General features: G+C 53.3%; 2 protein-coding genes across 10 annotated transcripts in view; one reads left to right on the top strand and one right to left on the bottom strand.

Moving 5' to 3' along the window:
* Nucleotides 1–1,549: 1,549 nt before the first annotated feature.
* LDHD (lactate dehydrogenase D) lies at nt 1,550–6,204 on the top strand. Of its 2 annotated transcripts, XM_003735327.6 has the most exons (11): nt 1,550–1,652; nt 2,604–2,716; nt 2,910–3,051; nt 3,166–3,307; nt 3,448–3,607; nt 3,954–4,153; nt 4,249–4,377; nt 4,454–4,581; nt 5,196–5,286; nt 5,407–5,518; nt 5,597–6,204. In XM_003735327.6, the coding sequence occupies exons 1-11, from the start codon at nt 1,581–1,583 to the stop codon at nt 5,760–5,762; spliced, it is 1,455 nt and encodes a 484-aa protein (XP_003735375.2). In that variant the 5' UTR covers nt 1,550–1,580; the 3' UTR covers nt 5,763–6,204. The 2 variants fall into 2 exon arrangements, with proteins under 2 accessions (XP_003735375.2, XP_078213885.1); XM_078357759.1 differs by lacking the exons at nt 2,604–2,716; nt 2,910–3,051.
* Nucleotides 6,205–7,351: 1,147 nt separating this feature from the next.
* ZNRF1 (zinc and ring finger 1) overlaps nt 7,352–25,125 on the bottom strand; it is a 122,180-nt gene continuing 104,406 nt past the window's right edge. For 4 of the 8 annotated variants that reach the window (XR_013530172.1, XR_013530175.1, XR_013530174.1 and 1 more), the window contains 4 exons: nt 24,406–24,501; nt 13,117–13,222; nt 11,435–12,572; nt 9,971–10,266 (listed from right to left, as the gene is read on the bottom strand). Coding sequence is in view for 3 of the 8 variants with exons in the window: in XM_003735326.6 (XP_003735374.1) it covers nt 11,467–11,524; nt 13,117–13,222; nt 24,406–24,501 (260 nt within the window). In the remaining 5 variants the exon portion in view is untranslated. Of the gene's footprint in view, nt 10,578–11,434; nt 12,573–13,116; nt 13,223–24,405; nt 24,502–25,125 lie in introns of all 8 variants that reach the window. The other 4 variants (XM_003735326.6, XM_054248516.2, XM_054248515.2 and 1 more) reach the window with 4 other exon arrangements.

The raw sequence follows: 25,125 nt of genomic DNA, 5'->3' as shown, positions 1-25,125 counted from the left end.
AGCCTGGGTGACAGTGCGAGACTCCGTCTCAAAAAAAAAAGAAAATTAGCTGGGTATGGTGGCACACCTGTAATTCCAGCTACTTGGGAGGCTGAGGCATGAGAATAGCTTGAACCAGGGAGATGGAGGTTGTAGCGAGCAGAGCCTGGGCAACAGAGCAAGAATCTGTTTAAAAAAAAAAATTTTTTTTCTGATTTTCAATTGGTTAAAATAATTAAGATATTATCTAAAGACTTGGAATTTTAGTATATAACAAACACATTTTTAAATTAAAAATTAAACAAAAGACAATGTGGAATATATAGAAAGAAGTGCCTGGGTTAAGGTTCTTACTATATAAAATAGATGGTAAATGTCTCTTATAAGGCCTTAAGAGGTTCTAGACTTAGTTATCTCCCCTAGATCATGATAAAGCCTGGAAAGGGGAGGGGATTTGCTACAGATTCTAGATTTCCCCCACAAGAGACAACTTTTCAGGGTCATTTAAAAAATGTCAAAGGAATACATTTTGGGGGTAAAATACATCGATTTCTTTCAGGGCCTGCTATCTGACATGTCATGCTAGGGTCAGGTTGGAATTTGGTATCACTGCTACAAACAATCTGTTTTCTGTCTTAAGATCAGAATGTTTTAAGATCTCTGTTTTAATGCTGGTCCATTGTGTCTGGATTCTAAAGGGAGGAGGGGATAATGAGGCATGTCTTAAACCCCTTCCCATCACAGCCTGAGTTAATTTTTCAGGTTTACTTTGGAACGCCCCTGGTTGAGAGGAAGGTCCATTCAGTTGGCTGGGAGGCTTAGAATTTATTTTTGCTGGGATCGAGAGATGCATAATGAAAAATAAATAAAAAAATAAGGCCAGGCATAGCGGCTCATGCCTGTAATCCAAGCACTTTGGAGGCCAAGGCGGGCGAATCACCTGAGGTTGGGAGTTCAAGACCAGCCTGACCAATATGGTGAAACCCAGTCCTAGAAAAAAAAAAAAAAAAGGCCGGGCTTGGTGGCTCACGCCTATAATCCCAGCACTTTGGGAGGCTGAGGCGGGTGGATCACGAGGTCTAGAGATGGAGACCATCCTGGTCAACATGGTGAAACCCCGTCTCTACTAAAAATACAAAAAATTAGCTGGGCATGGTGGCGCGTGCCTCTCATCCCAGCTACTCAGGAGGCTGAGACGGGAGAATTGCCTGAACCCAGGAGGCGGAGGTTGCGGTGAGCGGAGATCGCGCCATTGCACTCCAGCCTGGGTAACAAGAGCGAAACTCCGTCTCAAAAAAAAAAAAAGAAAAGAAAAGAAAAAATAAATAATAAATAAAGTAGAAAAAAAATAGAATTTTACTTTTGCCTGACAGTTTCCCAAAATGTCTAGTGAGCCTCACCTCTCCTTTAGAAGTATCACCCCTGTGCCCAAAAATATCCCTTCAAAGCCTGCAGGGGCCACCTTAAAACCTGTGCCACCTTAAGCAGGCCCCACCCCTGGCCCAGCCAATGGGCTGGCGGCGCTGCCGCCACAGTGGCTGACTGGTCGGTCACCCTGCCCAACCGACCCAGTGCTCACACCCTCTCACTGCTGCCTGGCTATGGCCGAATTGCTCCGGGCTGCGACCCGGGGGCTGTTCCCCTGGAGGAGCTACTGCTCCCAGAAGGCAAAGGTAGGGGGAGAGAAGAGAAGTACCCCGGAGGGACCGGGTGGGGAGAGGGGAGCAGGGAGTCTGATCCCAAGTTTCCCGGGCTCTGTGACGCCCCAGCACCAAGTGACCTGACCTTGGGCCAAAGGGCACTGGGCTGACCCTGTGGCAAATGGGGGTGTAGGGTGAGCTGAGGCCCCCCTGCTACCACAAGTGGGGCTGGGGAGTCAAATGGGTGCTCCTGGGTGGCTCTGGAATAAAGCACACCTGTGGAAGAATGCCCTGGAGAGGACCTGGGTTCTAGGCTGGGCTCTGTCCTTAAATTGGCCTCCATTTCTCATCTGCAAAATGGGAAGAAACCCCCTGAAGGGCTCCAGAAGCCCCCAGCCAAGGCCCAATGGGGAGGGGGCAGTGGAAGCTTTTCCTCCCTGCCGTTCCCTTATCAAGCTCTGAGTCCCTTGTGGCTAGGGCGGTGCTTAGTTGGACCTGGGGAAAGGAGGGAGTGAAGGACCTTTCCAGTTCACTCAGGCAGGGCTGGCTGTTGAAGGAACCCGGCCGATAGATAGCCTTTTTTGCAGAGTGAATTCTGGTTTTTATTTTTATTTGGCTGGCTGGGCACTGTGGCTCACGTCTGTAACCCCAGTACTTTGGGAGGCCAAGGCAGGTGGATCGCTTGACCCCGGGAGTTAGAAACCATGCTGGGCAACATAGACACTGTTTTTATTTAAAAAAAAAAAAAATTATTTTTGAATTCTGGTGGTGTTTCTTCCGAGGGGAATCTTTACCCCAACGGTTCTGTTTGGAAAAGGGGCATTTCTGGATAGTGGGTTTGTATAAAACCTGGCAAGGATGGTGTCAGTGAGGGGTGGGAGGGGAGGCCCACTCCAGTCCCCAGCCCTCCCCGCCGACACTGGGGCAGGGCTTTGGCCCCAGGTGTTTTTCGGGGGACCCTGGCAGTGTGCTTCTCCCCTACAGGGTGAGCTCTGCAGGGACTTCGTGGAGGCTCTGAAGGCCGTGGTGGGAGGCTCCCACGTGTCCACTGCCACTGCGGTCCGAGAGCAGCACGGGCGCGATGAGTCGGTGCACAGGTGTGGGGGAGCTCGCGGGGCCCCCTCCCCTGTCTTCTGGATTCAACCGCAGCTGGGAGCGAGGGCCCTGGGTTGCCTTCCTCCTCAGTCACCTGTTTTGGGGTGCTCTGGGGTGTTCTCTGCCCCTAGCTCACTGTAGCCTCGGGACCAGAGGGCGCCACCCCTCCCTAAATCGCTGAGGGTCTGGTTCTAGGTGCCAACCTCCGGATGCTGTGGTGTGGCCCCAGAACGTGGAGCAGGTCAGCCGAGTGGCAGCCCTGTGCTACAGCCAAGGTGTGCCCATCATCCCATTCGGCACCGGCACCGGGCTGGAGGGTGGCGTCTGCGCTGTGCAGGTACAGTGGGGCTCTGGTCTGGCTGCTGGGGGGTCACCCGCGGGGTGTGGCCCGGGGGCCGTGGCCAGGTCAGAGACCCAGGTCCGCAGTCATCTTAGAACCCGTCCCCACCAGGGCGGCGTCTGCATTAACCTGACGCAGATGGACCAGATCCTGGAGCTGAACCTGGAGGACTTCTCTGTGGTGGTTGAGCCCGGCGTCACCCGCAAAGCCCTTAACACCCACCTGCGGGACAGCGGCCTCTGGTTTCCCGTGGGTAGGACTCGCGGACCTTGGGGCCCTGAGGACACCTTGGAAGCAGGGCTGCGCCTGGGGTTCAGGGGACCTTCCTCCCCCAGCCCGAAGGAAAGGGCCTCCAGTCCCTGAGGCTGCCTTCTCCTGCACGCCGCCCTCCAGACCCAGGCGCCGACGCCTCTCTCTGCGGCATGGCGGCCACCGCGGCTTCGGGCACCAACGCGGTCCGCTACGGCACCATGCGGGACAACGTACTCAACCTGGAGGTGGTGCTGCCGGACGGGCGACTGCTGCACACAGCGGGCCCAGGCCGGCACTTCCGGTGAGCGCCCTCTGCCGGGGCCCTGGGCACTGCTGCGGAGCTGCCCTGCAGAGGCCGGGCTATGAAAGGCGCCTCCTGCGGGTCACCTGGTTTGGCGGGCTAGGCTTCCACAGGCTCTGAAGCTGGGTCACCTGGGCCAAAGTGGGTGGGACATGCATTTGTTCTCCCTGCGTGAGGCTGATTTGGTTTGTGGAGCAGAAAGCACTGCGCCAGGGAATCTGGGCCCGAGGGAGGCCAGCCCAGACCTCATTGCCTGGGGTCGGTGTCCTGGGTTCCAGCCTGGGCTCTGACCAGAAATCCCTCATCACATGGCCTAGTGCTCACCTTGTGTGTCCCCGGGACCTAGGAAGAGTGCAGCCGGCTACAATCTCACCGGGCTCTTCGTGGGCTCGGAGGGGACGCTGGGCCTCATCACAGCCACCACCCTGCGCCTGCACCCTGCCCCTGAGGCCACGGTGGCTGCCACGTGTTCGTTCCCCAGTGTCCAGGCTGCTGTGGACAGCACTGTACACATCCTCCAGGCTGCAGTGCCCGTGGCCCGCATTGGTGAGCTGAGGACTGGGGCAGTCAGGGTGGGCTCCATGGAAGAGGCCCCTTGGGAAGGCCAGGCCTCACCTGGTCTGCCCTCTCCCTGGATCCAGAGTTCCTGGATGACGTCATGATGGATGCCTGCAACAGGTACAGCAAGCTGAATTGCTCAGTGGCACCCACACTCTTCCTGGAGTTCCATGGTTCCCAGCAGGCACTGGAGGAGCAGCTGCAGCGCACAGGTATGCTGTGGTGGAGTGGGGCAGCGGGGTGGGCAGCTGCTTCGGCCCTGTGTCAGCCCTCCTCCCCCAACTGCAGAAGAGATAGTCCAGCAGAATGGAGCCTCTGGCTTCTCCTGGGCCAAGGAGGCTGAAGAGCGCAGCCAGCTTTGGGCAGCACGGCATAATGCTTGGTATGCAGCCCTGGCCCTGCGGCCAGGCTGCAAGGTAAGCTGGGGCTGGGCTGGAGCTGGGGCCCACAAACCTTTCCTCAACCCACCACCTTAGTGCACAGAGCAGCAGGCTGAGCCCCCACAAGGGGGCTGGGCCTGGCTGAGCAAGTGCTAGAACCGGGGGCTGCAGACTACCCCACCCAGCTGTTCAGACGCCATCTAAGGGGAAAGCACAGTTGTCTGCTAAGCCCTCAGAAGCCCTTCCTGCGAGCCAGGTCGTGGGAATGGTGGGAATGCTCTTGGGAGTTGTAAACAGGGAAGGCTTCCTGGAGGAAGAGATGATACAGAGGGGGATGTCAGCCTAACTTGGGGAAGGGAAGTCGGCTCCAAGCAGCTATGCAAAGGCTCAGCAGCCTAGGGGCTGGGGTAGTAGCCACGGGGGAGTGTGGACAGCTTCTGCAGGGAGGTGTGGCAAGCACACCTGGGCCAGTGGTCTCCTGCATTGTGTTGGGGGGAGGGGAGGGCTGAGGCCTAGAGAAGAGCAGGACATTTCCTTGTGTGAGGCCAGGAGCTGAGGCCCAGTGCCCACAGACCCATCCTCAGCCTTGACCACGTGACCCTCTACCCCCAGGCAGGCTGGGGTGACTCACAGACCTCCCCTCTGACCAGGGCTACTCCACGGACGTGTGTGTGCCCATCTCCCGGCTCCCGGAGATCTTGGTACAGACCAAGGAGGATCTGAATGCCTCAGGACTCACAGGTTCTGCCCGCCCTGCTGCTGGGGAGAGGTGGGGAGGTGTTGAGGCTGACCAGAGCCTGGGCCAGCAGGAGGCAGAAGGAGGGCTGGGCTGAAGAATAGCTCTGTCCTCTGGGCCCCCAGGAAGCATTGTTGGACATGTGGGTGATGGCAACTTCCACTGCATTCTGGTGGTTAACCCTGACGACGCCGAGGAACTGGGCAGGGTCAAGGCTTTTGCAGAACAGCTGGGCAGGTATGAGCAAAGCCAGGGATGGAGAGCTGAGGGCAGCTGAAAGGCAGCCCACTGAGGATGTCTCCTCCCTGCTCTCAGGCGGGCACTGGCCCTCCATGGAACGTGCACGGGGGAGCATGGCATCGGGCTGGGCAAGCGACAGCTGCTGCAGGAGGAGGTGGGCGCCGTGGGTGTGGAGACTATGCGGCAGCTCAAGGCAGTGCTGGATCCCCGAGGCCTCATGAACCCGGGCAAAGTGCTGTGAGCAGCTCTGAGCACTTAGCCCATGGGTTCCCAGACTACGGAGCCTCTGTTCTGGAACTTTTCTTCATGCTACAGCCCCTGCTAGGGATAGACAGTAGCTGATTCTGTCATCCTGCCAGCGAGCCCACAGAGAAGCCTAGGCACCGGGTTAATCCCCAGACCTCTGGCTGGCCCCAGCCTTTGGCTCAGTAAATGACCCAGGGTGGTTCCCGGCAAAGCTGCTTCCTCTCTGTTTCTACGAATCCTGTCCTGGCTGGAGGAGATGGTCTGAGTCTACTCAAGACTCTGACGACCTCTCCCCCGATGCCTCCCGTCATGGGGGGACCCATCCCCCTTCATGTAGTGACAGGAACACTCCTTTCCTTTTATGGGAAGCAACCTCCCATACCATGCTGATAGGTCTTCTTGGTGCCTCCTCAAATAAATCTGAAATCAACCTAAAACCCACCTGCAACTAAGGTTCTCTGTCCTTTGGCCAGTGACCTCTTCGTTTTGGATCTGTTCTCTGATGTCTTGGAGCCTGGGGAGGGAGAGGTGATCAGGCTTCGGAAGATGTGACAAGCACACCTGGGCCAGTGATCTCCTGCAGGGACAAACCCAGGTCCCTGTCCCAGTTACTCCACCTCAGACCTGAGGACCTGCCCATGGCAGATGTCACTTAGGATGGGGTCCCCAACTGGGCTTGAATTGGGCCTCTGAACACTGTGTTCCTCAGCAGCTGCTACATCTTTAGAAACAGAGGTGAAACTTTTTGCACCCCCTCTCCTTGGGGTGATACATCGTACTACCAGCTGTTTTGCCCTGAAGGTGTGTCCACCCTGGCTAGGGCCTGCCTTGGGCTGGAGCCCGTCTTAAGACTTTGGCAGTTGTTCCCCCTAAGCCCACAAGAGGGCACCTGACATCACAAAGCTCAGGTACCACCGGCATCTGCTCCAAACTCAGGACTCCTGCCCAGGGCCTGCACCTCTCAGCCCTGGGCAAACCTCCCAGGGTCAGGGAAGGCCTGGCAGCCTGGAAGCCGGCTAAGTCCTCCACCCCACCGACAGGTCCCAGGAACCCATAGTGCTGTCTGATCTTCCTTGCCCTTTCAGCCTTCAGTCTCCTTAGGAAAGGGGCAGGTCACACACCATGGCCTCTCTGGCCTCCAACCTGCTCCTCCTCCCATCAGCTGTTCAGTGCTCAAGCGGGCTGCTAGGCCTTGGGCAGAGGCAGCTGTGCTGAGACACTTCAGTCCAACTTTAGTTTTTGGAACCCCTCCTCCGAGTTAACACTGGGCCCCAGCAGACAGCAGTGACACCGACCTGAGCCTGGAGGCTACTCCTCTGTGACGTTTCTGTCGCGCTCTGCCCTGTGGGGAGTAGAGACCGTGCCAAGGGCTGATTGGTGATATATCTCAGCCCTTTCCCCAAAACACCCCAGCACACGTGTGCTCATTACGGAGGCAGCCCTCTCGCCCCTCCCCTTCCAGCCATCCAGCCACCCACCCACTCTTGCAGGCGAGAATCCTGCAGGGGCCAGGCTCTCCCTCCTGGGTAAGGCTCGTCTATGACACACCCTCCAGTGCCTGGCAACTAGGAGGTGCTCAGCAAATGACCATTTCCCCACAATCTTTTATTAAGAAAAATTCCAAACATACAGTAAAGTTGAAGGAACAAGTACACTGTTCACTGAAATACCAGCCACTGCAGATTCAACAATGAACATTTTGGCCTTATTTGCTTTGTGTATTTTGAGGGGAATCATTTGGAATTAAATTACACATTTTTTGAAGGCATTCACCTACATAATTCAGCATCTATCTCCTAAGAATGAAGACATTCTCCCATGAACCTTGGTACCATTAGATGGCTATTAAGAGAATGGTTGTTCTTAGGGAGGGGCTCATGTCCAGGAACCTCATAAAGTGTGATAGGCCCTTAGCAGAGTGGGTAGAATCTGCTCCCCAGTTCCCTCACATCCTCTCCCATCCCAGAAAGGCAGAACAGCGGCAACATGGGATTCTGGAGAGCTGTCAGGATGGAGTATGGAAAACACAAGCTCCACTTGGGAAGCCCCGACAGCCTCAATCCCACCCCCACACCAAGAGTGGGCAACCTGGGTCCAAATTCAGGATACTGCAGCCGACAGGGGCTGCAGTGTGCCAGGTAGGAATGAAGTCACTGGGGGTGGGGGTGAGCACCAGCCCCTAGAGCCTGGAATAGCACCCGGCGTGGGCTACAGCCCTGCCCCACCCGACTCAGCTGCTTGGCTCACCCATGGCACTGCCAAAACAGCGGACTCAAGCTGCCAAGGTGGGCACACGAAGCCTCCGTTTCCAGGTCCAGGGGTCAGGCAAGGAGATCTCCTTCGGAGCTGGGCCCTGCCTTGCCAGCTTTGCTGGTGGAATTAAATATAGCACAGGGAGACACAGTTGCCAGGCAGAAGCAGGAGGTGCTGTGAATAGAACAGTGCCCTTTGTGGTGACAGAGCTACAGGGAGCCTGCTGTGACTGCCAGGACCTGCAGGGCAACTCCCCCGGCCCACAGTGGCCTCGGAGCTGTGTGGTTTTGTCCCTGCTTCACATGGGAAACATCTGAAGTTCAGAGGAAGCTGTTTCCTCACAATCACCCAGCCAGGCAGGAGAGCCTGAATGCAGTATAGAGGCACGTTCCTGCCACCAGCTCTCACAACAGCCCCAAGGTCTTCACCCCAGACGGGTCCGTGCCGAGGCCCAGGCTCCGAACCACCAAGTCTTCAGTGTTTCTCCGCTGGCCCTGCCTCATGTTTGCCCACTGGACTGCTGTGAACGCCCTGGCAGAGTAGGTGCTTCTGGAAGCATCTGATGGAGGGTGACTGCGGAGCCAGGGGCTGTGGCAGCAGGGAGATGGTCCAGCACATCAGGTGGGCCTGAGAAGGGTCAGAGCAGAGAGGGTGTGTAGTAGTCTCCCTCCAGAGCTTTCCCTTGCTGGCTCTGCAGGAGGCTCTGGAATGCTGCTCCGGGAGCCCGCTGGGCACAGGGACACAGGCCAGGCCTGCACTGCTGCTCCCTGCCTGAAGCTGCCCGCCCAGCCAACAGTTTGCCAACTTCTGTGAGCCTGAGCGGCTGGTTCTGGTTCAAGGGCTCCAAGCTGGCACAGCCCCAAACCAGGGCCTTTTCCTGGGCCTCAATGAAGCATGCCCGTGAGTCAGCACTGAGATGCAAACTGAGCAACGAGTGGAACGTGGGATGGGGAGCAGAGGCTGGAAGGAGAGGCCCACACCTGGAAGAACCCACATCCAGGGTTGCAGATCTTGGCCCCTGCAGATCTCTCCAGAGTTCCAGCACAATTACTCCACAGAGGAGGGCAGATTAGTTCCATGATGCGTGAGGCACACCTGACTTGCCACTCTCCCTCCACCCAGGCCTGACAGTCTGAGGACCAATTCACACACCTGGAGCCCCAAGTAGTAGCCTGAAGGAATGCTAAGGAGGTAGGTGAGGGAGTGGGGGCAGGCCCTTGCCCCCATTTCTTGATTGTATAACAACACTTCATTAAAATAAAATCACACAGTGCGTCTTTTATTAGACATTTTAATACCATATCAAAACACCTTGACTAATGAAGAAAGCTTTGCTCCCAAGCTTTGAACATTTTTTTAAACATTTTATGATTTTTTTTTTTTGTATTTTAATATATAAATACAGAAACCTATCTTGCATGGGCTGATGCCACGTGTGAACATCAGTGGCTAAAATGTTCTCAAACATAGTGCCTGAAAACAGGGGTAGCTGTACATATTTCTTAGTAAGTCTTTTTTTTTTTTTTTTTTCTGGAAAAAGAAATCCACAAGGGCCTAAGAATAATGTTCAGGCATTTTTGCAGGACACTTGTGATTGTTAAATCCTCTGAACTGACCAGAACCAGGAGGAAAGAAGGGAAAAGAGAAAGGATCAGTGGGAAGAAAGTTCTCGATGGGTTGTTTTTTGGCAATGAAGTGAAGATATTAGGCTCTCAAGGGGAGAAAAGAGCAAAACCAAGCCAGAAAAGTAGAGGGGAAAAAAACTAAACCCAAAGTAGAGAAGTTGGTGGCGGAGAGGGCCAGCTGGGGCAGGGGAAGAGACTGTGTGCTCGCCTGCCGTCCGAAGGCTGGCGGCGAGGGCTTGGCTGTGTTCGTCTGTCACTGAGAGGGTTATGGCTGGGCAGCAAACAGCAAGCTGTAAACATCACGAGGGAAAACACCAGTCGACACTAGACTTTTTTTTATATAATTTTTTTTTTGTAAACACTTTAAAGACAGACCCACAATGCCTTTCAAAGGTGAAAAAGAAAATGCCCTTTCCCTCCTGGGCTGAGGGGTGAGGAGAAGGATAGCAGTTGATTCATTCTTCTTTCAAACTTGTTCTCATCCAATTTGGTGTCCATGGAAGGGAGAACCGTGATCTGGAAGTCAGTGCAGAAGGGGTGCCCTGTTCTCGCTGGTGTCCCAAGCTCAGCTCTGCCCCAGGGTTCGGTGAGCCTCCTCCTGGGAGCAGGGGCTGTCTGTCCCTGTGTGGACCATAATAAGTAAGTCGTGCTCCGTCGGGCCGAGGGCTGGCTGCTGCATCCCAGGGCAGCTGCATCCCGAGAGGGCAGGCAGGGCTGAGGCGTCTGCACAGGACCCCCGAAGCCAAACAGCACGCGGGGAATTTGCAGCCATGCGCCTGGGCAGGTTCTACTCCCCTGCCTCTCTCTCCCCCTTGCTCTTTCTTCTCCCCTTGTCATCAGTTTTTGAGGTGAAGGTAAAAAGAGCAAATGTCCCTGATTTGTCTGACATCATCAGCTGTTCTGGGAGTTTACTTGGAATAAATAAAATAAACCTAGCAAAAGAAAACAAAAACAAGAGAGAGAGAAAGGGAGGGAGGAAGAAAAGAGGCCCCAAAACCTTAGGTTGTGAGATAAGTTGGGCTTTTGGTTTTTATGGGGGTTTTGTCTACTTTGTTTTTATCAGAAAAAGGAAAATGGCAGCCCAGAATTTTGAAGGGACAGGTGAGATGGGGGTCAGGGAGGATGGTCAGCAGTAAGCAGTATACCCCTAGGGGAGACCTGGGGAGGCCAGACACAGCGGTGAGCCGCGAATGTGTGGAGTCAGCACCCACTACTGTGGGATGCAGGGGTCGAGTCTGGCCTGGAGGCCTCAGATTCATCTGGAAGCCACGAGGGAAGAACCAGCGGTAAAATGATCGCTGACAAGCACTTTGGAGGGAACAATGCACCGCCTCCACGGCTGTCTGTTTAGTAAGTGCAATGTCCTTACGGCAGCAGGGAGCAAGATTATCCCAGTCACCAAAGAAGAGGCGGAGACTCAGAGGTGAGTGAGGATGAGGTCAAGCCAGGCACACACCCAGCGCTCAGGCTCCTTTTCCTGCTTGTGAACATTCCCAACAAGGAAGATCTTCCTGAACTTTAGGAACGTAGACTGCACCGGTCTTTTCCCCAAAGAATCCTAACACTTCTGAGCCTGTTCTTCATAACTGCCCATGTTGGTTTGTATCTCTTGTCCTTCCCAGAGAAAATCATTTCCAGATAACTACCTGCTAACTGATAAGGTGCTCCTTCCCTCTGCTCCTGCTTTCTTCTTGGTGGCATAAGAGCGGCTCCATTCCCCTACCTACAGGCCCCTAAAGTGACCTGACCCCAAGCCTTAAGGCCAGAGCACCCCCGCCCATGGGCTCACCTTTGAGAGGAGTCAGCAAGCAAGCCCACAGGTCAGTCTGCAGGGTGTTCTGGACACGATCTGTTCACTTCAAACCATGAGTCTATGCAGCTGTGGGGAGAGGCCGCAAGAGAAACTGCATTACCTGCTGCCCAGGCTGTTTTGAAGGGGATCTTTCAAAGGGCCAGATTCCTGAGCAGGAGCTTCTGAAGCCTCTTCTGAAAGGACCCCAGGGAAACACAGTCATGTCTCCAGTCATCCCTACTTTCTGAAGCAGGAAGAAGAGAGAACACCAAGACTGGTCTTGGCCCAGCCGGAGACAGCATTGGTGGGTACATGCTCAGGGGGATCTGGTGCAGTAGGAAGGGGCAGAGCAACCCTGAGAAGGACCAAAGCTTTCTGTGCACAAAGCCCAGGAGAATGGCAGCAGCCACCATTGAGAAGGTGAGAGCGGTGGACCCCGCAGGTCAGCTAGTCAGCTGTCTCCAAAACTCCAGGGGCAGGGAAGTGGAAACAGTGGCATGGCAGGAAGGCCATGGCTGTGGGCGCTAGGGTCCTGAAAGAGCCCCTTCCTGGGTCAAAAGAACAGCTGTGAGGCTCCCTCCCAGTGGGTGACCTCTTAGGAGAACCCCAAGCTCTACCCCTCAGCCATGATCAGCTGATCAGCAGCAGCATCTAATCCTTCCTGCAAGAGGAGGGAGGGGAGCCAGACAGTGAAGCCCTGGTCTCCAGTGTTTACAGAAAAAGGCTCTCTGCATCAAAGAGAGAACAGAGTTTGCCCCAAGACAGCTTCCTGATTTGTAAACCAACATCTGGGCATTTTCAAAGACAGGAACCAGACAGATAATTTGCATAATTCTCCCCTAGGGCCAAAGATTTCCTTTTCTGGTTCTGGTTAATGTTTCCAGGGACACTGCAAGGCTCTGCGCTAAGAACTAGACCAAGAATCTCTTCCAGGCCAGGCTTGAGCCTCCTCTGCACCAGGCACGCCGCGTGCCGTGCCCGGTTGTCACCCTGTGCAGCAGTGGCCCTGAGAGGCAGGCTTTGAAAGACCTGTGTGTCAGGAAGAAGCTCTGGGGTTGAGGACTCAGACGGCAGGTTCTGGCCACAGGCAGCACAGTGTCCTCCTGTCTTGGGTAAGAAGGTGTCTTCCTTCCTGCTGAAAACGAGGAGGCTTACACTGGAGCCTGAGGATGAATCTGGGCCCTGCTACTTATAACTGCGCCCAGTACCCCTCAGGAAATGGCTCTTCCTGCCTCCTGGTCCTCTAGGGAGGCCAGTGCAAGGCCGTGGCACACTCTCTGCCTGGCCTTCCTCGTACAGATTGGCGTTCTCCCCGCCGTGAAGCAGACGAGCCCAGAGGGGAAGAAAAGGCAGGGAGACAGATGGAGAACCAACCTTCCTGGTGGGATCCTAAGCTCCTCCAACCTGTGAGGCTCTACAGGTCTTGCCATCAGCTCCTAACCCCAAACCCTCAAACCAGAGCACACCTCCAGCAACTCAACTCTCCCCTGTGCTCGGGATGCTCGCACCTTCCTGCAGCACAGTGGGTATCTGTGTGCCGGACTCTGCCCTTATCCACTTGGAGCCAGAGGTGGGAGGAAAGGTCATCCCATAACCAAAGGAGACAGAATGGCTGGAGATGGGGGTCTGCCCCTCTGGGAGGGAGATGCACTGAGCCACCCTGCCGACCCCTCCCCTACCTTTTGTGATAGATGCACAGGCAGGGCAGCCTGGCTATCGTGTCCCCCTGCAGCAGCTCCTCCAGGCAGATCACACACTCACCCGCGTCTTTAGTCAGCACATCATCTGCAAGGGGACAGAGGAGGGTGCAAGAGGGTTAGTCACCAGTTGACAGGTGGCACAGGGCAGGCAAGGGCCTAGCAACCAAGGGACTGCTTAGCTGCCCCAAGCTGTGCCCGGCTCTGTGGGGGACACAGAACCCCAAGAGGGACCTTGACCTTAAGATTCTCACTGTGGAGATAAGGCATGCACACCACATGTTAATTACTCAAAGACAAAATGGGATTAATCCCAACATACGATTAACCAAAAACTGAGGTAATGGCGGACGAAAAAGGCCTGGAGAAGGGTAGACGTGAAGCAGGGGCAGCATGAGGCAAGCTGTTTACCTCCACAGATGCTTTCTTAAACACACACACAGCTAGTACGCGGATTTCTGGTTTGGAAAAATATGGTATTGGGGAGAGTAGGAGGCAAGAAAGGGGGAAAAACAGGTCCCCAAGCAAATGTGTGTGCATGGAGGTTCACAGCAGCGATGTTCACAAGGGCCCAAAGGTGGAAACAACCCAGTGTCCACCAACTGCGCAACAGATAAACAAAAGATGTTGTTTTCCTACAATGGAATACTACTCAGCCAAGAAAAGGAAGAACCGCCACATGCTACGACATGGATAAATGTCAAAAATATTACACTTAGTAAAAGAAGCCAACTATTGTATGAACCCATTTTATATGAAATGTCCAGAAGAGATAAATCCACAGAGATAGAAAGCAGACGGGGATTGGGGACAGGGAGAAATAGGGAATGACTGCTTAATGGGTAGGGGGTTTTCTCCCCACCACCTTTTTACCTTTTTTGGGGGGTGGGGGGACGAGAGTCTCACTCTGTCGCTCAGGGTGGAGTGCAATGGCGTGAGTTCGGCTCACTGCAACCTCCAATTCCCAGTCAAGTGTTTCTCCTGCCTCAGCCTCCTGAAGAGCTGGGATTACAGGCAACCGCCATCACGCCCGGCTAATTTTTTTGTATTTTTAGTAGAGACGGGGTTTCTCCATGTTGGCCAGGCTGGACTTGAACTCCTGACCTCAGGTCATCCACCTGCCTCTGCCTCCCAAAGTGCTGGAATTATAGGCATAAGCCACCGTGCCTGGCCAAAAACTTTATTGTGGTAAGTCTAACATATGCTTTATCTTAAAAAATCTTCAAGTGTACAATACAGTATTGTCAACTGTAGTCACTATGTTGTATGGCAGATGTCTAGAACTTACCTTGCATAACTGAACTGATATACCCATTAATCGACCACTCCCCTTCACCCCACCTAGCTGCTTCTATGAGTTTGACTATTTTAGCTACCTCATATAAGTGGAATCACATTAGGAGTTTCTTTCTGGGGCAATGAAGTATTTAGAACCAGATAAAGGTGGGAATTGTGAATGTCCTAAATGCTACTAAATTGTACATTTAAAAATGATTAATTTTATGGTGAACTTCATCTCAATTTTAATTTAATTTTTTTTTTTTTGAGTCTCACTCTGTCTGTCACCCAGGCTGGAATGCAGTGGCACGATCTCAGCTCACTGCAACTTCCGCCTCCCAGTTTCAAGCAATTCTCCTGCCTCAGCCTTCCGAATCGTTGGGACTACAGGTGTGTGCCACCATGCCCGGCTAATTTTTTGTATTTTTAGTAGAGATGGGGTTTCACCATGTTAGCCAGAATGGTCTCAATCTCCTGACCTTGTGATCTGCCCACACTGGCCTCCCAAAGCACTGGGATTACAGGTGTGAGCCATTGTGCCCAGCCTTGATCTCAATTTTTAAAAAGAAAGAAACAAAAGACTCTGCTCACCATCCCAAAAAGGAGTGGAATGAAGCTACTTGCACCCATGGGAACCCAGTAGTTTTTATTAAGTTCCTATGACATTTTGAATTTCACCTCATTTTTTAAAAAGAAAGAAACAGACCCCACTCACCAACCCACAAAGAAGGAACGGAAGGAAGCTACTTGTACCTGTGGGAACCCAGTGTTTGTATTAAGTTCCTATGACATTTTGTGTGCTGGCGACTCAATGAATAGCCATGATCTTGGGATTCAAGCAGCTCATATACTAGCAGGGAAGCTGAACAAGGAACCCAAAAGACACAGCATGGGGATTTCCAGTAGGTCTTCCGATGGACAGGCCCAGGTCCAAGAGTAAGGAGAAAGATACCTCATCAAGGCAGGGGCTGTTCTGGTAAGGCTTTAGAGAAGGTGGAGGATGGATGAAGCTGGGGTGGGGACGGGAGATTCTGGGCACAGGGAGCCTTGTGTTCTGCTGTGGTGCCTGGAGCTGACACCAAGGAGTGCGCAGTGGTCCTGTGCATGCCGATGGGGGCAGCAGGACCCACAGCAGATGCCTGCACTGCGGAAGGGTGTCCAGGAAGAAGGCATGAGAATGAAGGGACCAATTCTGAGCTGGGTGGAAGGAGGCCCGGCAAGCTGATGGTGACCTCCAGGAGGCTGCTGAAGCCTAGAGCTGAGGTTTGCAACAGAGACATGTGTGCCAGGCATAGATGTGAGATAAAGAGGCAGTTCAGGGAGAAAGTTCAGACCGAAATCCAAAGAAGGCAGAAGACAATCCCAGGCTGACATGAATATTTGAAGGGCAGGTCAAAGAGGTGACGTGAACAAAAGGTGACCCAAAGGTTCTCTAAGCCAAAGGGGAAATAACAGGAGAGCGGCGTCTCTGCTGTGCAGAAGGTAGAGCTTGTGGCAGGATCCCTTCTCCATCACTAAAGGAGCTTGACTTTCCCGAACACTGCCAGGGACAGACTGAGAGTCCATGTGCATGATTTCCTTTGAGCCTCACCATCTTCTGAGCTGGGCAGGGCACCCAGTGTTATTCTCATTTTGTGAATGAGGACCCGGAAGCCTAGGGAAGTAACATACCTGCTCATGAGAGGGCTCGCAGATGGTGGGGCTGGGACTGGGATCCTCTGTTTGAGAGGCTTTCCCACTGCTGTTTCTTTGTGTTCTCTGATTATTCTGGTGGAAAGGCAAACGTGTGGAACCCATAAAATGAAGATTCTGCATAACCCAGAAGGCTATGGCTTCCATTCCTCAAAGCCCCCCTACCAGGAACCCCAAGGGACCCTGAAGTACCCAGGCACATGAGTTGTGAGAGAAATCACTCTCAGTTTCCTGGTCACCAGGACAACCTGTGGTCATTTTCTGTCTAGAACATCTAGCTAGCCCAAGGGCCCACCTGAAAGGGTGACACAAACTGAGAAGGGGAATGGCACAGAGTCCGCTGCTGGAGCATCTGTCCCCTCAGACTCCAAACGTGGCAAGCAGTGGATGAACACATGGGCGTGATCCCCCCTGCTTGAAAGCACTAGATACCATGCATATTCAAATGCATGTGTAGGCACAGATCAAATTCTGGAAGGAGGCGCACACTTTCACAGGGTGGAGGAAAGGAGGACTTGAAGAAAAATCCTTTTATGTGCTTCTGTAGTGTTTGAATGTGCACTACTTTAGTTAAAAACCCCAATAGGGAAGCAGACTGGTGTTTGCATTTTACGATGAAATGCACCAGAAGGATAAGATGGGTTGGTGGATGAATAAATGGGTCTAACATACTGCAGACTCCAGGTGGTACGTGTACTGTTTAATAGGGGCGTTCTCTATACAACACTTTCAACTTTGCTGTACACCAGGCACAGTGGCTCATGCCTGTAATCCCAGCATTCTGGGAGGCTGAGGCAGGCGGATCACCCGAGGTTAGAAGTAGAGACCAGCCTGGCCAACATGGTGAAACCCTGTGTCTACTAAAACTACAAAACTTAGCCAGGTGTGGTGGCACACACCTGTAGGCCCAGCTACCTGGGAGGCTGAGGCAGGACAATCATTTGGACCCAGGAGGTAGAGGTTACAGTGAGCCAAGATTGTGTCACTGAACTCCAGCCTGGGTGACAGAACGAGACTGTCTCAAAAAAAAAAAAAACATTAAAGCTTTGCTGTGTGTTTGACATTTTTCATAATAAAACAGAGGGAAACCCTCAACATAGAAGGGAGGTAAAAACAGCATAACTTAGTGAGGGCAGAGTCATCCTGCAGACATTCTTGGACCTGTATTCCCCACTCTCTTCGTCTTGCGCACCTCATTCATGACACAGGTATATGGGCTACAGTCCTTAGTTTCCTTCGCCTCCATACTTAAGGAGGAATTCCTGGGAACACAGCAATTACTGATTCCTAAGCAGTTTCCTTTTGCATTTTCTCCTACTGATTGGTAACTGAGAGCCCAAGGGACTAGTTATAATTCTCTGGGTCCCATACAGCTTCCCACACCAGGTGTGTTCTCTCCCCATCTGTGTCAGCTCCAGGAGGGCACATGTGGTCTCCCCATAGTCCCCCAGGAGGTGATGGATTCAGGGAAGGGAGAGGCAGGTATGAGGATAAGGCTTAGGCGCTTTATAACAAGACTGGGCTTGATTGGCTTGACTCTCCTTTCTTTTTACACTGAACCTTGGGGAAGGAGTAGGGGCAAGGGAAGGGGAAGGGAAAAAGGGAAGGGGGTGCGAGGGCGATTCTTCCTGTCCTGGGTGGAAGGCCTGTGTACTAAAGGACTCAGACTTGGGCACAGGAAGGTTAGAGGCAGCCTTTCCTCACCACTCCACAAGGTGGTTTTATGCACAGTGCAGGATGGTGCCTTACCAGTTGGCCTGAGGAAGAACTAAAATGTGCAGGTACCCCATCCTGGCTGGCACATGGCAGGGAGCACATTTCAGTGGGACCAAGAGCCACTGGCTGCAAAAGGCCACCTGGAGATTCCTGGGAATAGGGAGGAGTCAGGGGCTTAGACTCAGACAGCACGGGGAAGCCAGCAGTGCCCACCCAGAGCCCAGTGCCCAGGGAGCAGCATTCTTCTCCAGCAGAAAGCAGGAAGCACACAAACCCAGCAAGAGGTCGGAGTGGGCTGAGTACAACTTCCTGTCCCCAGCCCTGGGTCTGTGGGAGTCAGCAGCCTCTAGACATCCCTGGGATCCTGGCAGGGAAGTGGAAATGGCTGAAACTGATGATTGGATATAAACTGGTTTCTACAAGACTTCCACACTCATCTGACACGAGCCTGCTGCCTGCAGTCAGAGAGAAGCCATGGAGGGGCCCTCGCAGCACAAAACCCAGGCTCCTGGCCCACACAAACTGAGACTCTGCTGCAGATGGGACTCAAATGTCCCCTGGTATCCCTAAGCCCCCAGAGAAGGGGTTCAACAAATGCTGCTTGGTAAGAACACAGGAGCAAAGCCAAACTTTCTGCCGTTTGGGTTCTGCCCTTTTCTCACTACCTCTCAAACACCTCCCAAGTTTCCTGACACCAACGTAACAAAGCCAGTCAATGTCACTGCCCAAGGGGGAGCCTGGAAGTGTATTTGGCCTGGCTGGGGATGGTATTAGTGCCTGTCCCTCTCACTACACCAGGGAACCAAACCAGAATGGCCGGCACAGCCCCGGAGCCGAAACAAGAGGGAGGGATGATGCCTGTGATGGGCAGAGGGTGAGAGGTGGTGGCATCTTCTGCTCCTGCCCTGCGATCTAGGCACAGTGTTTCTGAAAGCTACTATTTGTTAAAGTAAAGGTATCTAGGAGGAGGAAAAGAGCCTTACTTCTCTGAGCCAGATAAATGCAGGGAACTTCCCACAGACAAACAGACCATGACTCCTAAAGACCCTACCGGGATCTCCGGTTAAGCTCATGTAGCTGCTAAGTGGCAATGACTCCCAAGCCCAAGTGCCTGCCACCCAGAGACCTGGCCCCTTTTCCTTAAAAGACCAGGCTATATGGGTGTCTTCCCTCCAGGCTGGAAAACATTACCCTTCTCACAGGCAGCTACACATCTCCCCCTTTCTGTGAAGTGTGTGCAGGGACCCAAGGTGGATGGGGGAACCTTGTCACTGAGTGAACACACCAGACAGGGGGAGCAGCACACCTGCCTCCCCACCACACCAGGCTCAACTGTCCTTCGGAAAGCTCTGGCAACACATCCCCAAGGGATCCTGGAGCTGAAGGAAGCCTGGAGCAGTGGGGAGGCCCACACGGCTGCAGATGCAGATCAGCGCCTGGCTGGGAGGGAAAGATTGTGCAGCCCCAAGGCAACAGCTGAGGGCAGGAGCATTACCTCCCCATCTCCACTTGTGCCTGGTAGTCACTAAGGCCCCAGAGAGAAGGAAGGTGGGAATCAGAGGGAAAACCCCTAGCAAATGATGCAGAGGCTCAGGCTTCACCCCCTGGCCTCATTTCCAGCCTAGGTGCAGTGGAGTGCCTGGTCCTGCCACCTCTTCAGCATGCAGAGCTGCTGGCCCAGTCTGCCAGGGACAGGACAGGGCACTGCCGCCCAGGCTAGGCCTTGTCAGCTCCCCTTTTGGGAAATCTGGGGGGCTGTGCTCTTCACAGAATGGGGAGACCTTGAGCAGGGAGTGCCAACGTCGCCTACCAGCAGGAGCCCATCCAACTCCCAGGCTTTTGAGATGCAATGCAATTGTTTTGGTGTGCTAGGCTGCGGGCGAAGAGGGTGGGGGGAGGGGGGCACCAACTAAAGCTCAGGCCTGGAGCACTTCATACTTTCCTACTGAGGCCACAACAGCTCCCTCCCATAGTCCCCTTTCCTGTAGCCACCCGTTTCTGGTTTCCCCACTTGTGTTAGGGCCCTGCAGGCCTCCCCTCATCCGTTTTGCTCCACATGCACCCAGCAGTGGCCAGGCTAGGGGTCAGTGCATATGGTCAGCAATGGCTGGGCACCCTGGATAAGCGGTCACCTGCCCTTCCCCGCTGTCCTGTAGGAGGAGTGGCAGCACAGACACCTCCGCAGTCTGACTCCAGCCTGTCCAGCCTGACTTCACCCCTGGCTCCAGCATCTAACAATAGCTCCGGGCAGTGCCCCATGCAAGGCTGGGCAAACTTCTAGGCCAGCATCCAGCTTCCCCAGGCAGTGAAAAGGTAGGGTGCTTTCATTCTGACCATACAGTCTCTGAGAGGAGAAGATATAGGACAAAGATGTGCCCACAGACATAGCAGAAGCTGCAGCAGGAGCCACTTCGGCTTTTCCAGGAAGCCAGATCCTCTCACCTTTATTTTTATTTTATTTTTTATTTTTTGAGACAGGGTCAAGCTCTATTGCCTAGGCTGGAGTGCAGTGGCATGATCAAGCTCACTGCTGCCTCGATCTCCTGGGCGCAAGTGATCCTCTCACCCCAGCCTTTTGAGTAGCTGGGACTACAGGCGCTTGCTACTAGGTCAGACCATTTTTTTTTAATTTTTAGTAGATGGGGTCTCACTATTTTGCCCAGGCTGGTCTCAAACTCCTGAGCTCAAGCAATCTCAGCTTCCCAAAGTGTCGGGATTAGAGGCGTGAGCCACAGTACCCTGGCCTCCCTGCCTTTAAAGACAGCTTGTGTGACATTGAGCATCTCAAGAGCCTTGAAGATGCGGGCAATGGCCTTTGGCAGAGGGGAGGAAGAGGGCATCATGATGCTAAAAAGCTGGGCATGGGCCTGCATCCCAGAAGACAGCTGAGGGGAGAATCTCCTGACATCACCAAGCTCTCTTTGGTGCTGCTGGCAAACCAACCTGCCACCCCCCAGATTCTCCCTAGGCCAAGAACCCCTAAGCTTTCAGTCAACAGCGGGTCATCGCTGTAATTCCACAGGATTATGATGCTCTTCTGTTGAGAGCATCGTAAATCAGATCCCCATCTCCCCCCTCTTTCTGCTAGCCCAGAGACTCGATGGTCAAAACCTGAGTGCATATATTTTAGTGCAAGGTCCCTCAGTCTCAGAGTCACAGAAATATTAGAAAGGGAGAGAAATTAAAAGGCCCATGCGGTTGATCCATTTTACCCACAAAAACAAACCAACAAATCCCCTCCCTCGTATACACTGTCCTCACTTTCCAGGAAGGCACTTAGGAGAACAGGGAGTTTAACATTCGGTGCTCCGGGGTGGACCACCCTCCCTGCCCCTCCAGCAGGTGCTCAGCACACTCCCAAACCTCCCCAGCCAGGTGCCTGTCCTTGTAGCACCAACCAGGCACTGGCTGAACCAGTTAAACTAGTCTCGCTTTTCCTAAGTTGTGCTTTTTTCTAAGCTGGCAGGCAGCTACTGGAGGCCTTCCAACCCACCACTCAGGCCAACCCTCATAATAAGAAAAATACTACTTTCTATCTGCCTCATTTAGGAGGTTTCTACTTTTTTCCTTTGGTGGTTAACTAAATTTCATCTTATATAACCATCATAAATTTTCTAAAAATTTCCCCAATTGGTGCCAACAACCGCAGAAAGTGTGTGTGTAAATGGGAAATCTTCAGGGGAGTGACCAGGAGTTCTAGTGAATTGTCATGAGAAAACACTTCACTCTCTAAGAAAGCCCCACCTCACCCCCTTTCCAGAAAGATTCCAAGAACTTACACCTCTGACTCTTAAGTCATTTTTTAAGTTAGAAAAGGTAACATGCAGCAGGTGAGGTTGGGATGATGACAGATCCCAGGGGAAATATTCGGGCTCCTGACCTTTGGCCCACGGTTTGTGCTCTTTGAGCTGCAGCAGGCCCTGGGCGTGCCCTGGGGACGCCCACTCCACATACACCCCGGGAGCAAATGCTCTCCTCCTACCTGGAAGGTTTAGGGTCTTCAGAAAAGGCAAAGACTGAACGTGAGGAATCCAAGCCACATGAACAGTGTCCACAGAGGGCTGGACCACTGTTTCTGAACAAAGCACTTCACTACCTTCAGACCAAGTCCACTGGAAGGACTGGAGACAAGTGGCCTCTCTGCCTCCAGTGGTAAAGGACTGGCTTTTCCAAGAAAGATCCTTAGGCTTAAAGCCTCTAGTTTACACACATACACGCAGGTACACACGCACACACTCAAACACAGAGACACATGCACCCTTGAGGATGTGACTTCTCCATTCCAGGACAAGGGAAAAACTACAACCAGAACCAGAGGAGCAGTGGTCATGCCTCAGGTTGGCTGGCCAACCTTCCTCTAAGGGAGCCCCGACTTCCAGTTTGGTTTCTGTAACCTTGGGTGAGGGTGCCAGTGGTGGGGTGTAGGCGGGCAGACCAACAGCACCAGGCACTCAAGTGCTGACACAGAGGGGAACATGGGGAAAAATGGTGGTGTCCCAGGCAGTACTCTGGCAGAGGAGCTGGAGAGCCTCACCTTCCCTGTTCTCTACAGGGCAGTGGGGTAACTCTGTATTTGGGGCGTGGGGGCCCAAGAGCACTCTGTCTTCCTTGGCTGCTCTTGCAAAGTTCTTCCTGAGAGCCAGGTTTTCTCAGGCCGAGACCCTCTGAGGCTTCTTTGTATTCTTCCTACAACAAATACACTGTCTACAGAGAACTCCCCAGCAACTCACAGGACAAATGGAGGTCTTCATGAGGTCTCCACACATGTGGGAAAGAAGTGAATAGGGTTTTTGAGGCCGTGGCTAGGGAGGGCTGTGAGACTCAGGGAAGGCTCCTCTCCCTTCCTGGTCCCAGGCGGAGATGGTGAATGGGGACAAAGCTGAGCCTGAGCCTCCTGACAGCATGCACGCAACAGGACAGACGCAAAGCCTATAGCACACACGACAACAGACTTAGAGGCTCAGCAGCAGTCAGCCCAGGAGAAAGGAGGGGCTGTCCCCTGGGGAGGAAAGGGGCTTCCCAGACCGCAGCTATGATGTCCATGGGAGGGCCATGCTGGTCCTCCCACCTGCACGTGGGCTAACAAATGTGTGGAGCTGAGCCACATGGGCAACATGCCCACCTGCATCCAGAGCCTTTTGGCTGAACAAGTAATTAAAAGAGAAGTTTTCAGGAGACCTGAGTGGATGTGATTAGTCAGAGTTACTTTCCCAGACTGCTCTCTGACCACGATCCCTCCTGGGCTCATGCTGTGTAAGGGTAAGAGCCTTCTGAGAGTTAGGAGGCTACGGGGCAGAGAATCTCCCCAGGAAACATTCTCGCCAGGCTGGTTTCAAATGATCCGGTCCTCAGATACTCTCAGAAATCCCAGAACTCTTTCTAACCACTACTATGACTTGAATCTGGGAAGATGGGCCAGTACCGGGGTTGGAGTGCACTCAGATCCACTGCCTGTGATAGTGGATGATGCCGTTTTCTGACGAACATGGTTTGGAGACCAGACTAAACAAATAAGCATGGAAAACTGAGGGTTAGCAGTGGTGTGGGCTGAGCAGCACTGAGGAGAAGTCTGTGGGCTCTGGAAAACGGTGAAAAGAAACCTAGGGAGATCTCACATCTTTCACGGCAGCTGTAACTTCCCAAGCACTGACCATGGGCCAGGCTTTATGTGCCATCTCTTACCCAGTTCTGACAACCCTATGCACCAAGTATTGCTATTCACACTTTATAGACGAGAAAATGGAGGCTCCGCTAAGCCGAGCAACTTGTCCAAGACGAGACAGTGAGTGGTAGAGGGAGATTCGAACTCCCATCAGCTGGACTCCAAGCCTTACGCACAGCATGCTAGGCAGATGTTGGCAGTTACTTTGTTCCCCAGAGGCGTCCTGTTAGGTTAGCTTGGCTGTTAAGAAATCCCCTGCCTTCAGGGTCCTACCCACTGCGATATTCACTGCTGGGCTCTGAGGCAGCCGCCAGGGTAGGAGGCGACAAGGCCTGGGTGGAGCAGCAAGGTGGCCTACCTGCATTTTCAATCCCTATAGTGTCACTGTGTCACACATACTCCCCCATCAAGCTCTCTGGGGTGGAGTCACTGGGCTAAATCAAGTGTTCACCTGAGTTTGAAAGTGACAAAGAGACGACCAGCTTCCCAGCACTCTGTGCATGCCACTGGCACATAGCCCACACTTCCTCAAGGAGAGTGGGTGCTTGCTTAGGGCCCGTCTGCTAAGCCGTGGCGTGCATCTGGCTGTCTTGGGACCTTCCACAGTCAAGCGTGTGATGGGTGAAGGAATGGCTGCATCTCCCACCCAAAGTCCTCACAACTGAGTTGTAGAGGGGCAGGGGACTAAGTGAGCAACCCGAGAGGCTTCCCCAGCCTTGGACCTGACCCTGGGACTTCCTTCCTTGTCCCGCCCCTTTTCCTCTCTGACCTTGGCAACAAGCCTCCCTGAACAGTCTGCTTCCTCACCACCACTCAGGAATGCCTGCCAGAGGGCAAGGTGAAAATACTGCCCAGAACCACCCTCGACTGGAGGCTCCCCCAACAAATGCTCTGGAGGCTGGTGAGGCAGGCCAAGTCCTTACCATTGTAGGAGAGGCGAGGTTTGCTCAAACACATTATAAAGTGCATTTCCATCTCGTCAGAAGCCACAGACTTGGAGCAAATGGGGCACTTGAAACCTGAAAGAGAGGAGAATGGGATGAAATGTTTTCTCCAGATCCAGCACATCTGCAGGACATGTCAGCACTCTCGAACACCAGCCGTGTGGGGTCAGGGTCAATGTGGAGGATGGCTATTGGAACAGACCCTAGACCCGTCCTTCAATGACTCATTCGAACATTTGCCTTTTTTTTTTTTTTTTTTTTTTTTGAGATGGAGTCTCACTCTGTTGCTCAGGCTGGAGCGCAGTGGCACGATCTCGGCTCACTGCAACCTCTGGGTTCTGGGTTCAAGCAATTCTCTTGCCTCAGCCTCCTGAGTAGCTGGGATTACATGTGCCCACCACCACACCCGGCTAATTTCTATATATTTAGTAGAGACGGGGTTTCACTATGTTGGCCAGGCTGGTCTTGAACTCCTGACCTCAGGTGATCCACCTGCCTCAGGCTCCCAAAGTGCTGAGATTATAGGCTTGAGCCACCGCGCCTGGCAGCATTTGTCCTTTTTATTGCAGCCTGTAACTGACTGCCAGCTTTCACTAGGGCTCTCCTTGCCTTACATCCCTTGTTAAGGTTTAACAGAGGCCACTGACACCTTACTTGAGGTTTATTTTCTTTAGACCCTTTCTCAAAAGGGTCTGGTGG

The sequence above is a fragment of the Callithrix jacchus genome, chromosome 20 (genome assembly GCF_049354715.1).
Source record: "Callithrix jacchus isolate 240 chromosome 20, calJac240_pri, whole genome shotgun sequence".
Lineage (NCBI taxonomy): Eukaryota > Metazoa > Chordata > Mammalia > Primates > Cebidae > Callithrix > Callithrix jacchus.
Note: the sequence above shows the minus strand (reverse complement) of the source record. Positions and strands in the feature narration are given on the sequence as shown.